Source organism: Canis aureus, chromosome 27 (assembly GCF_053574225.1).
Source record: "Canis aureus isolate CA01 chromosome 27, VMU_Caureus_v.1.0, whole genome shotgun sequence".
In the NCBI taxonomy this organism is placed as follows: Eukaryota; Metazoa; Chordata; class Mammalia; order Carnivora; family Canidae; genus Canis; species Canis aureus.
This window is the reverse complement of record NC_135637.1, coordinates 38,787,645-38,799,904: the sequence shown is the minus strand read 5'-3', so window position 1 is coordinate 38,799,904 and position 12,260 is coordinate 38,787,645. Positions and strand designations below refer to the sequence as shown.

The window sequence follows — 12,260 nt, the reverse complement described above, 5'->3', positions numbered from 1 at the left end:
TAGAGAACAAACACAGATAGTTACGGGTGAAGGGGATGAAGAGTCCATTTGCCATGATGAACACCGAGTATTGCATAGAGTTGTTGAATCAGTACATTTTACTCCTGGAGCTACTATAACTCTTCTGCTAACTATGCTGGAGTTAAAATAAAAATCTGCCCATTCACATGTCAGATCCACTATGAAATTATCCCCTACTTTCCAGGCCCCTTGTGGTGGTTCTAAAATACCGTGTGTCTACAAGTTCTTCGATACTCCTCCCTTTCAGAGGGCACGCTGTGCTTTCCCATCCCTGAGTGTGACCTGGACTTGGAGACTTGCTTCCAATGGACACAATAGGCTGGACGTGCAACTTCTGAGCTGGGTTAGGAGAGGTTAACCCGGGGTTTCTTCCCTGCTCGTTCTCTGGCATCACCCACTCCGAGGGAAGGGGCTGTTCTAGGCCACGAGGATATGGAAAGTAGGGAAAGGAGGCCTTCTGCCAGCAGCCACACAAGTGAATCATCTTGGAAGTGGATTAATTAAGCCTTCCAATGACTATGGCCTTTGCCAACACCTTGATTTCAAGATACCCTAAGCCAGAACCACCCAGCTAAGCCAGTCCTGATTTCCTGACCAATAGAATGAAAGATGTTTTCTGTTTTAAGCAGCTGATTTCTGGGGCTATTTGTTACTCAGTAACAGATAACTAACACATCACTGTACTGTACTCCAGTGAATTATAGTTACTATGTTTTTCGATTCCACTCCTTCCTCTTCTCCCCAACTGGCTAGTGAGCTCATAGGGAATGTGGGTTCTGACTCACTCGGCTGTGTGCCCCTTGAAGTGACCAGAGTACTGTGCCAAAAAAAAAAAAAAAAACCACACAAAAACAACAACAACAAAAAATGGGTAGTCAGTGCATTTGCCCCTCCAAGATAATAGAATAATGTCACTTGTAAGAATGTGGGCTCTGGTATCAGGCACATGTGCGTTCAGAACCCAGCTCTACCATTTGATAACTGTGTGAATTTGGGAAAGTTCCTTGCCTTCTCTAAGACTCTGTTGCCTTATCCATAAAGTGGGGATAACAACAAACCCACCTCATAGTTGTGTTGTAAGTGTAGGAGTGGACATCCAGAGATGGGGGTGGTTTCCGCTCCCCCCTTGGGGAGCTATGTTGGAGAAATGCCTCGAGGCGCCCTCATCATCGCTCTCGTGGGCCATTTCACACAGCGGGAGGAACAGGGTTTAATAGACGAGGCTGATAGAATGTGACATTGAAGAGTAGACATTTAACAGTCACTCTCCTGGTGCTCCAGCCTCTCTTCTTCCTCACCTTTGTCAATATGTGAGCAGACATAGGGAGAGCACACTCTCTTTCTGTGACCTGATCCCATGCAGAAACTACAACTGCCTCAGGGCCAAGACACTGGCTTAGAAAGACAGACCTGGAAGTCCATGCCCATCTCCCTACTTCTCCTTCTCCCTCTGCACATCTTACTGCTGCCTGCCCAGGACCCGTGGGCACCCTTCCACTAAGCTCAATCTTCCCCACAGAGGGGGCAACACGGGTCTCAGTTTGAGGAGAAATCACAGAAAAGTCTGCCATATTCTACAATAGAGCTTAAGGAGGGAGAGAGCCAAAACTACTCTTTCTAAATTTTATTATGGAAACATTCAAACACATGCAAAAATAACGAGAATAGCATAATGAGGCCTCCATGTACCTCTCACCCAACTTGAGCCATTTATGGCCGACCTCATTTCAGTGCCGTGTTTCACTTCTCATCTGGCTCCTTGCACCTCTTCTCAATTGTCTATACACTGGAGGGAAGGGTTAGTGAATAATTGGAGCCCTCAGGCTTCTATCAAGGAGGATTAAATAAGGGGACGTGTGTGAAGGTCGCCTAGAACGTAATAAGCTTTCAAAACACTAACATTAATAATGACAAAGAGCTGTCAGCAGAACTGAAAGCAAGTTTGACCAAGAGGACTTAGACTGCCATCGTCTGCTGGTTTGTCAAGAGCTTCTAAGGGTGGAGGGCAGTGGAACTCACTGGATGAGAAGCCAGGAGGGCTTAGTTACTGCCACACTCACTCACAGAGCTTTTCTTTTAAATCATGTCATTGCGTTGTCACCTCAGCCACTCACCTCCAGCCTGAGTCGCTGGGATACCATGCCTATGTCGATGCTGACAAACACCACTCGATTGGAGCCATCGGGCTCCGCCATGACGAAAGCACGACTGTACAGCCTGGTGAGGATGCCCCGGGCATTCTGGCCAGTTTTACTGTAGCCCATCTAGAAAGGAAGAGAGAGTCAGTGCCAGTCTGCCTCACTCCCCTGCCACCAGAACCAGGCACACCCACACAAGAAGAGACCACATAGGAAAGGCAAAGTAAAACACAATCCACGGGACATCATGGCTCTGCGTGAGATAATACGATGTGTTTTCAATAATAAAGCCATCATCGTTTTCTGTGCAGAAAAATGTAAACACACAGTAGCCATCAGTTTGGCAGAAGCCATTCACAGGCCCACGTGTTAAGGAAGGGGCTGGCGTGGCTTGGGCATTCCATTACCATATCAGAGACCTTCCAGAGTTTTCTGTTCTTTCCTCCTGCCTAAGGTACTATGGAATGAAGTAGTTCCCCTACCACCGTCCCACATTCCCAGGAACATCCTAAAGACTGAAGTCTCCCTCTCTTTGTTTTATTGGTGTGGGATCTTCTTCTTTCTCTGAAGAAAATGGTTTCTTTACGATTAAATAATATCTACTGAAGATGTCTCACTCTGGCTTTCTTTTCTTTTCTTTTTTTTTTGTTTTTTTTTTTGTTTTTTTTTTCACTCTGGCTTTCACCCTGTTGACCGTCCCTCAACTGAGTCAGATCAAATCTACCTATTGCAAACCCCCCTCCTCACCGTGTCATAAGGCCCACCCATAAAGTCTTCAGAATGCTCCCTCTATTGCTTGCTTTGCTCCTCATAGGCATGTTCACTTAGGGTTTGTAGAGCTATTTCTTAGAAAAGACAGTAGGGAATAATTCCTAGACTCTAAAGATGATTTATTAGGAGGAAGAAAATCTCATCAAAAAACCTCATATCCTAGCTTCCTAGAGAAGGGTTGAGGTGAATGAATATATCCACCATCTCAACCAAGATATTGCATGCCAGCAGGCAGTGGGCCACACTCGACCCACAGACGCGCTATCCTTGGCTTACAGTGTCGGCCTCCACTAGGCTTCCAGTTTTAACTAGACTTGCCTATATTTTCCAAGTGAGTGATTTAGATCCTCAGGTCTCTGATCCAGAGATTTTCCAGCTTCTCTTGAAAAGACTTTAAGATAGGGCAGCCCTACATGGCAATAATTGCCAAAGCCATGCACTTTCCAGTTGTACCCCACAACTTCCCTGCTGCCCTCCAAACTGAGGATTCTTTAGACACTTAAAGACTTACACGAGCCAGCTTCAGTCCTTTATGGTACCAGCTCATCCCCCATGGTATGTGAGTTTGCCAGCCCTGCCACTTCCATTAATGAAAAATGGCCAATTGGCTTTATGAAGGAGTTGCAGTTGAACACACGGTCCCTCTTTAGAGTACAATATTCATAGTGTTAGCAGTAAAGTCAATGGAAAAGTGAGAAGATGATGTGATCATCAGGAGTAAGTGTAGGATGCAAGCTATAACATTACTTGTCTCTTTCTCCTTGAGGAGCCCATGATTTACCTACCAAGTTGATATCTGCTACTTGTCCTGTGCAGTCAGCTCGCCCAACACCAATATGGTAGCCACTAAAGTTCTGAAAGAGAGGAGGCTCTGGGGTGGTGACCACTGGCGGTGTCGGGGTGGCTGTTGTGCCATGGGTGAGTGTTGAGCCTTGAGTGGCTGTGGAGCCCAGGGTGGTTGTAGAGCTCTGGGTTGTGGGAACACCTGAATCTAAAAGCAAAATAAAATACTCAAGGAACAACATTCCAGTCCACGTATTTGTTGGCATCGATTAGAACACGTAGGTTCAGGTTCCTAAGGAGAAATCGTTATATATTCTCTTATATTTAAAATATATGGTAAGAAACATCTCAGGAACTTGCTGTATATAATAATCCTAAAGAAGATCTTTCTCTTGAACTGGAGATACTTCACCCTAACAGTCAAGGCCTATGCCAAATGTCCTTCAACTCCCCATTCCTTGTCAAACTCATGGCCCTGCACCTACTCCCCTTGCACTTCTCTAGACAAACAAACCAGGTGCCAAATTCCTGGCACAGCCTACTAGATCTAAACTCCAGGGATCTGTCTCCACCCTTCTCTGCATTCAGAGACCTTACTTCCCTCTTGTCCACCAACCAAGCTCCATGACTCCCTTCCGAGTTGGTTCATTTCCATCACACTCAGAGGCAGCTCCACTAGGTTGAGCTGGGAATGCCACGCCCCTCCTCATCTCTATGCTGCCCCCTCTTCCCCAACTCTCTTAAGCCTTCAGAATGCAGACTAGATCATATATGCTCAACATAGCTCCACCTGGGCAGCCTGGTGGCTCAGCGGTTTAGCGCCACCATCAGCCCAGGGCCTGATCCTGGAGACCCAGGATCGAGTCCCACGTCAGGCTCCCTGCACGGAGCCTATTTCTCCCTCTGCTTATGTCTCTGCCTCTCTCTCTTTCTTTGTCTTTCATGAATAAATAAATAAAATCTTTAAAAATTTTTAAAAGCATAGCTCCACCTTATTTTACTCATATCACCATCTACATATATGCGTGTACATGTCCTATGTGACTATCACACACACACACACACACACACACACACACACACACACACAGCATCAAGGGAGGCAGAATGGCACAGCCTACAAGAGCAGATTCCAGAAACAAACACCCTGTGTTTGAAAATGGACTCTACCACTTACTAGCTGAACAAATCACTTACCCTGTTCTCCTCTGATTATTCTCATCTATAAAATAGGGGTAACAATACTCTACTTGCTAGGACTGTTTTGAACAATCAATACGTTAGTACATATTAAACGTTTAGAATAATTGCCAGCATATAGCTTTGGTCCTATTTACATATTGAGATATCTTATATATGCTTGTTATTTGTTTGTTTCCACCCCAGACAATAGCCAAGGTGGCCAAGGCAACAGATGTCACTGTCACAAGCATCAGTGCTCAGAAAGTACTTAGGAGATTGACTGCTGACTCCCTGGGATCCTGAGGACTCAAGAAAAGCTAGAGGTCACCTAGTCTGATCTCCTCAATTTTATGTATATATGTATGGAGCCCAGAGAAGGAATGTAACGACGATTTCACGGACAGCACGAGATGAATCAGGTCCTCTGACTCAGAATCTAATGCTATTTCATCTATATTCACTGTGCAGTTAGAATCCATATTTTCTCAACCACAAGCCTTCGAGAGATCAATTATTGCAAGGAAGGAGGCAGGCACCTTTGCCTTATTGATACCAAGTAGGAATGGAGTGCCAACCAAAGCAAACCAAGTCCAATGGCCAAGGGTGAGTTCTTTGTGACCTCAGAATCTCAGGTTCTACATCTGGAAAATGGTACTAAGACTAGCACCTACCTTTATAGAAGTTTTATGAGAATTAAGTGAGAAAAGTATGTAGACTCGTGACCATAGTGCTCAACACACAGCAACTACTCAACAAACAGCAACTCCTACTATAAGAATAGTTGATCACCTCCCTGAATCTCAGCCTCTGGATTCTCTAACTTTAAAAGCCCAAACTGAGGAAGTCTTATGGGTCCTTTCTTTCCTAGCAGTTCATGCCCCTGCTCTCCACACCACTGGCACAGAGAATCTCTGTCCCTCTGTGTTTGCAGGGAATTGAAAGCTCAGGGTCATGGTAGAGAATGTGCTGGAAAGAAGAGGCCACAAGAGGGAAAACTGAGATGAAAGCCTTTTCTGTTTGGCCTAAAGCCAGCCCTCCCTTTACTTGGGTCAAAGCGTTCAACCCCCACCTGTCTTCTCTACTTATTTATCAGTATAGGGCCCGCCATTAAAGTAGGGCTCCATCAAAGATCCAAGGGCCCAATATTGCCTGTAAATGTAGCCTACATCATCTTCAAAAACTAAATGAATTCCCAATATTAATATATATATATATATATATATATATATATATATATATATATATATATATCAAGAATTGCCTAATCATCCATTCTAGCTTCTCTTGAAAACTCTGGGGATCTGAGTCCATGTGACCCCATGACAACTAACAGTTGGCACTCAGGAGGGGCTGCAGATCGTTGCCCCACCCTGTTCCACCTCCTCACTCCACTTCATTTATAAAACTTGATCGGCCTTCCTAAGAATTTGAGTTCAATGCTTTCCACAGACTAGTTGATATTCAATGGGTCTTTCATTCTCCTTTTGTCCCCAAGAGAAGATGATGCCCAAGAAAAGTCAAAGAGAAAGACAGGAGCATGGGGCAAATGCTCACTTTACTGGGCCTTGAAGAATTCTGAATAGGGCTTCAGTCAGTGGAAAAGTGACAGATGAGTCAGTGCCATGTCAGAATGCCTGTCAACTGACTATTTGGGGGCAAAGGTAAACTTGATAAAAATTGCTATCAATGCAGAAAGGGCAATTAATGTAAAGGTGAGCTGGCCATCCTAGGCTGCTTAAGTACACACTGAACAGCCCTGTTATCGGCATTATCAGCAGACACTGTTCTTTGCCTTGGCGTCCCCAGTAATCAAGAAACTTCCCACAGGCTAGGAATAGCACCCAAGAGAGCCCATTACAACTTGCCTTTGTGATTTTCAATGGTCCCACTGGTGATAAACAGGAGGCTGAGAAGGGCTACCGTGACAGCGGTCATCATCACGAGCAGGAAAATCAGGAACGTCTCTAATGTGGAGAAGGTGCGTTTGGCCATCTCTCCTGAGGAAAAGCAGAAATGGATGAGGCAGGAAAAGACAGGATCACAAATTAAAATGAATGTGCTTTGAGCTGCCCCAGCCCGTGATGTCTTAGTGCCACCGCACAAATAGATGATAGTGGCCATGGCAGGTACAGAGCATACCTGCCACTAGTTGCATATGCCAAGCCATGGCAGACAAGACCAGTCAATTACAGCACTCGTTGGTGAGCTCAGATGTGGTTTCCAGACTCTTCTCAGCACAGTGCTCATTCTAGAAGCCACCACTCACCATTTGGCATTAGCAACTAAGCTAAAATGTATGTGTATCCCTTGGCTGCATCATACTGTTTTCGTTGGTGGTGATGATGCTATCTGCACACGGGTCGATGTGGGAACACTTCCGTCGACAGGGGTGATCACCCTTGGTTAGGGCTGTCCCCTATGGTCATGGCCTAAGGAAAAGGACCTTGTCTATAAGGAGGTGTCTACACACAATTTTGGCCTTTAGGGATCCCTGGGTGGCGCAGCGGTTTGGCACCTGCCTTTGGCCCAGGGCCTGATCCTGGAGACCCGGGATCGAATCCCACATCGGGCTCCCGGTGCATGGAGCCTGTTTCTCCCTCTGCCTGTGTCTCTGCCTCTCTCTCTCTCTCTCTCTCTCTCTCTGTGTGACTATCATAAATAAAAATTACAAAAAAATAGTTCATAAACCGTGGCAACACTGAGTCAGCATTCCTGGGTGCCAAGAGCTTGTAGAACATAGTAGCTGCTGTTCCTTCAGAGGGGACATGCGTCCTCCAACCCACCATAGACTCTTCCCAGTGGCCCTTTTCTATCTAAGTTACTACCTTATTTTGTACTTATTTTATTTTGCAATCCCTGGACTGGAGTTTATTTATTTCTTTAAAGATTTTATTTATTTATTTGAGATAGAGAGAGAGCACAAGAGGGGAGGAGGGCAGAGGGAGAGGGAGAAGCAGACTCTCCGCTGAGCAGGGAGCCCAACGTGGGGCTCGATCACAGGACCCTGAGATCATGACCTGAGCCAAAGGCAGACGCTTCACTGACTGAGCCCCCAGGTGCCCTTGGACTAGAGTTTAAAAATCAGTCTAACAGCAAACATTTCACAGGTAAGGCTGAACTGGAAGTGAACAAAGAGACTGGCACATCTTCCTAAATTTCTTGGTCATTAGTACCCTTTCCTTGTCCACTTGTCACCACCATGGTCACTTTCACTGCTACCATCAGGGACAACTTCAAATTTAAGGCAAAACAAATTAGTTCTGATCTCGGTCCCAACATTCACTGTCAGCCCTCAGGAGTCAGGAAACACTTCTAACCTGTGCCTCTGAAACTTGGACGATCCAAGTACATTTACTAGTCCGTAGCCGCTAGCTCAGTGGCAAACCTCAAACCCAGTGTACCTAGTTCTTTCTAAAAACTTTGGTTTCACTCATCTTCCTCCTGGCTGGGAGAGTTGCTGCTCCACCAGGACAATTCAACAAGGCCGAGCGGCAGCAGACCTCCCGACCCCAGAGCATCTACACGCACATGGCACATACGTGTGAATGTGGCCACATGGTAGGAGCCTATACAACACACAGACATGGCTCCAAATCACTTTTTTGTGTGTGTGTGTGTGTGTGCTAGTTTTATTCTTCTGAACTGATTACCACCAGCAGCATTTTACACAAGTCAACAGTGGCACTTGATCTAACATTAGAGTTTCCAGCTCTAACTCCGATTTCCATCATGTACTTCACGGGTTTCACTGCCCTGTTGCCAGAATTACCGCCAACATTATTACCTTTCTTTTTTAACCGGTTCCACTATTTATTTTTCATTGATGACTACAATCTGGATTCAAATCTAAAGCAAATGCCTTGTCTGCCTTCGGAATACACCATGGAGAGCTGAGCTAATGGTTGGAACTCAAAAGATTTGACATTTCCCACTGGTTCTCGCTTGATCTGGCACAGTTTGCAAGCCCAGTGATGAGGCTGGGACACAACAGCAAGCCACTTGCCACATCTCTACCATGCTGAGGTCTCTGTTTTTCAAGATCGTGAGAGTAAAAAGGTAATAATTTGGCAAAACGGGTTTCCAAAGCTAAGAAAACCGAGTGAAGCTTTTTGCATTTCAGCAAGATCTCTAAGACAAAGGGATGATTCAAGACCCCTCCCTCCCTCTCCAAGAAAATACAAATACTCTTACCTGATTCAACCAATCAAAAGAAATCCTGCATCCAGTAAGGCAAATGACCATCCAGAATGTCGTTCCTTTCCCCCCTGCACGGTGCTCAGCCAAGATTTCTCAGCACGTTCTGAAACCTAGTGAGGAAAGATGTTCACAGTCATGCCCAGGAGAGTAGAGTTCTCATTAGCATACTGGTGTGGGCTTGGTGCAGGACGAGATTAAAGTGTATTGATAACAAGAGCCGTCTGCAAACTCTCCCCTGGGACAGACTGATACTGAGGTAAAAGTTGCAGAAGATCTGCTGGGCTGAAGGTCATTGACTTCAGCATTTACACACCTCCCCAGCACTGCAAGCTCTGTGCGAGGTCTGTAACCTAGAGCACCAAAAAAAGAGCACCTGCTTTATTTGCCTCTGGTCACTCCACCAGTGCTCAAGAGGCATTGATGATGCATGCTGGACATTAGTGTGGGCTACAGCTCACGTTGAGCTATGTGTACACCAATTTCAGGTGAGGAAAGTGATTTTAACTCTTAGGTTCTTGTGCATAAAAAGAATGTGAAGGTTTAGGTGAACTGAGAATGTGAATAATGAATATACAACGGGGCAAGAATGCTGTGCAACCATTAAATAATTTAATGACCTGAAACTCCTTGAAGGTATTTTAAGTTTAGAAGACATTATAATCCTGTTTTTAAAAAGTGTACATTATTTATATATGTGTGGTCATGAAGACTATAAGAAATCACAGCAAGATTTTAAGCTGTAATCTGGTATTAGGATTTTGAGTGAATTTTGTTTTCATTTTTTCATGAAAAATATTTTCTGTAAGAGCCGTGCACTGTTTTGTAATGGAGAAGATAAAATGTGTTACCTCCTCCTGAAGGATGTATACTGTATAACAGCATGGAGTTAAACAGAGGCCCAGAAGAGGCAAAGAGAGGAAGAAATAGGCCAACCTCCCGCCTTTGGTTCCTACAAAATCTAAGCTGTGCAGGAAGCAGTTGGAAGAACACATAGGCCTCTTCATGTCTTGCAGAGTTAAAAGAGACCAGCCCCCAAAGTCCAGTGGAAAAACTAGAGATAGAAGTGTCTTCCAATAGTGCATTTAGTAATGTGGCTTAGCTACTTCTCTGCTACACAAGGGGGGCTGGAGGGGCAGTTTGGTTTTTTTTTTAATTTTTATTTATTTATGATAGTTACAGAGAGAGAGAGAGGGAGGCAGAGCCACAGGCAGAGGGAGAAGCAGGCTCCATGCACCGGGAGCCCGACGTGGGATTTGATCCCTGGTCTCCGGGATCACGCCCTGGGCCAAAGGCAGGCGCCAAACCCTGCGCCACCCAGGGATCCCAGTTTGGTTTTTTTTTTTACATGCATTTATGCTAGAATTCTTGGTGTCAAGGAGCAGAGGTCAAATCCAGGTAACTTAAGCAGGGCAGGGAAGAGAGAGAAGTAAATTCACTGGAAGGCAGCAAAAGAAGTTGAAGACACAGGCTCTGGAAGGCCAGACATCAGGGCAGATCCAAGTGGCAGGAGCTACCGCCATTGAGATGGATCCACTCCAGCTGCGGTAGGTCTCTATGTTGCACCACTTGGGATTCAGTTCCTAAGAGACAGCATCTGACTGGCCTAGCTCAGAGCATAGACACATCCTTTCATTTGAGGAGAGATGGAAATAATCCTCTCAATAAGACCATCATCCCCACAGAGAATGGGTAATTCTCTAGAATGAAATCAAGGCAGGTAAAAACAACAGACATCCACTAGTGACTTGCCATGAGATTGTCTCCCAAAGTTCACCCTAACAGTGGGCCTCCAAACTGTACTTTCCGTTCCCCCCACCCCAGACCTCGCCACTACTTTCCTCCCCAAGGAAAGGAGCCCTGCCATGCTCATTCACACCAAGACTTAGAAGGTGGTCACCCACAGTCTAGTCCGGTAGAATCATTGTAACCAGGGTTGTAGTAGATCACATATCATTTCTTCCAGACAATATGTGAAGAACCATCCCTAAATACCAAGGGTGAGAACTGGGTGAGGAAATGCCGAGGGTGAGGAAATGCCGAGCGCTGCAGCAGAGCCAGTGGAGAAGTGATGTTGGGTCAAGGGGATTTGCAGTGCCCATCAAAACAGCGGGCTCCTGAAGCCAGGAGTAAAACTACCTGGGGGTGGGGGGAAGATAACATCACTGCAAATATTTTAACTTGTACATATATTTTATTTCTGTCTGAATGGCCCTCAGATAAAGCTTGTTTGCTAGGATACAGATAATTGTCCTACTCTACTCATTACACCAAGACATGCACGCATACACTACCACCCCTTACAGATGAGGAAACACACACAGAAAGGTTACATGGCTTCTAGAACAGGAAAGGATGGTTAAAAGGGAGCACGGTTGAGCAATACTTATTGCAGGATGTGAGCCCAAGTCTCCAGATTCCTAGGCAAGATCTCTTGCTTCTCACCAAATTCTTACTGTGTCACTTTGATCGGGGCCCTGGCATCGCAGCCTCTGGAGATAAGCAATTCCAAGTGGCCACTCCTCGTTAGCAGGTGATGAAGCAAACCATGTCCTCTGTCTCCTCACACTATCACAGAGGGAGAACTACCCAGCAGAGGGCAGAGGCAGCTAGAGAGAAACACATGAACTGTATTCAACCCCCAAAATGCTTCTCCCAAAACCCCAACTCATAAACCATCAAACAACACCATCAGTTTTTTTACTTATACCTACAGAGTAGGGGCCTTCAAAGGCTTGATGTTGACTTTCTATGCTCCATGCTAATCGTCACATTCTTTTTCATTCTTTGCTCCTTGCAATAATTGAAGAATAAATTATTTTTAAAAAGTATCTATTATTTCATGAAGCATCCATATTGTGGTCTTTAAATACTTTTTCTTACTAAAGGGAACAAGAGATCCTTGAAGAAATGGCTGGTTCTGGGTCTGGGGCAAGAAATACACAAAAGAAACCTGCAACATGTTTTCATACAAGGAATTAATGAAGCCAAGATGATGATAAGATGATTAGAATTATGTAAAAATATAGAAATTCCCTCTCAAATGGGTCAATTTGGGCATCAGTTAAAAAAATAACTGCAATAGATTGACACAAACCAAATTTGCTTAAATCCATGATGTCATAGTGATACTTAAAAACAACCTCATTGATTACCTGTAAAAGATGCTAC

At 45.0% G+C, this 12,260-nt stretch overlaps 1 protein-coding gene across 4 annotated transcripts in view; it reads right to left on the bottom strand.

Annotated features, from left to right (window-relative positions):
* LOC144299332 (neutral ceramidase) overlaps positions 1-12,260 on the bottom strand; it is an 87,605-nt gene that overhangs the window by 62,886 nt on the left and 12,459 nt on the right. For all 4 annotated transcript variants that reach the window (XR_013366035.1, XR_013366037.1, XR_013366036.1 and 1 more), the window contains exons 2-5: positions 9,087-9,202; positions 6,761-6,892; positions 3,716-3,921; positions 2,136-2,285 (exon numbers count right to left, since the gene is read on the bottom strand). Coding sequence is in view for 1 of the 4 variants with exons in the window: in XM_077874873.1 (XP_077730999.1) it covers positions 2,136-2,285; positions 3,716-3,921; positions 6,761-6,887 (483 nt within the window). In the remaining 3 variants the exon portion in view is untranslated. The remainder of the gene's footprint in view (positions 1-2,135; positions 2,286-3,715; positions 3,922-6,760; positions 6,893-9,086; positions 9,203-12,260) is intronic.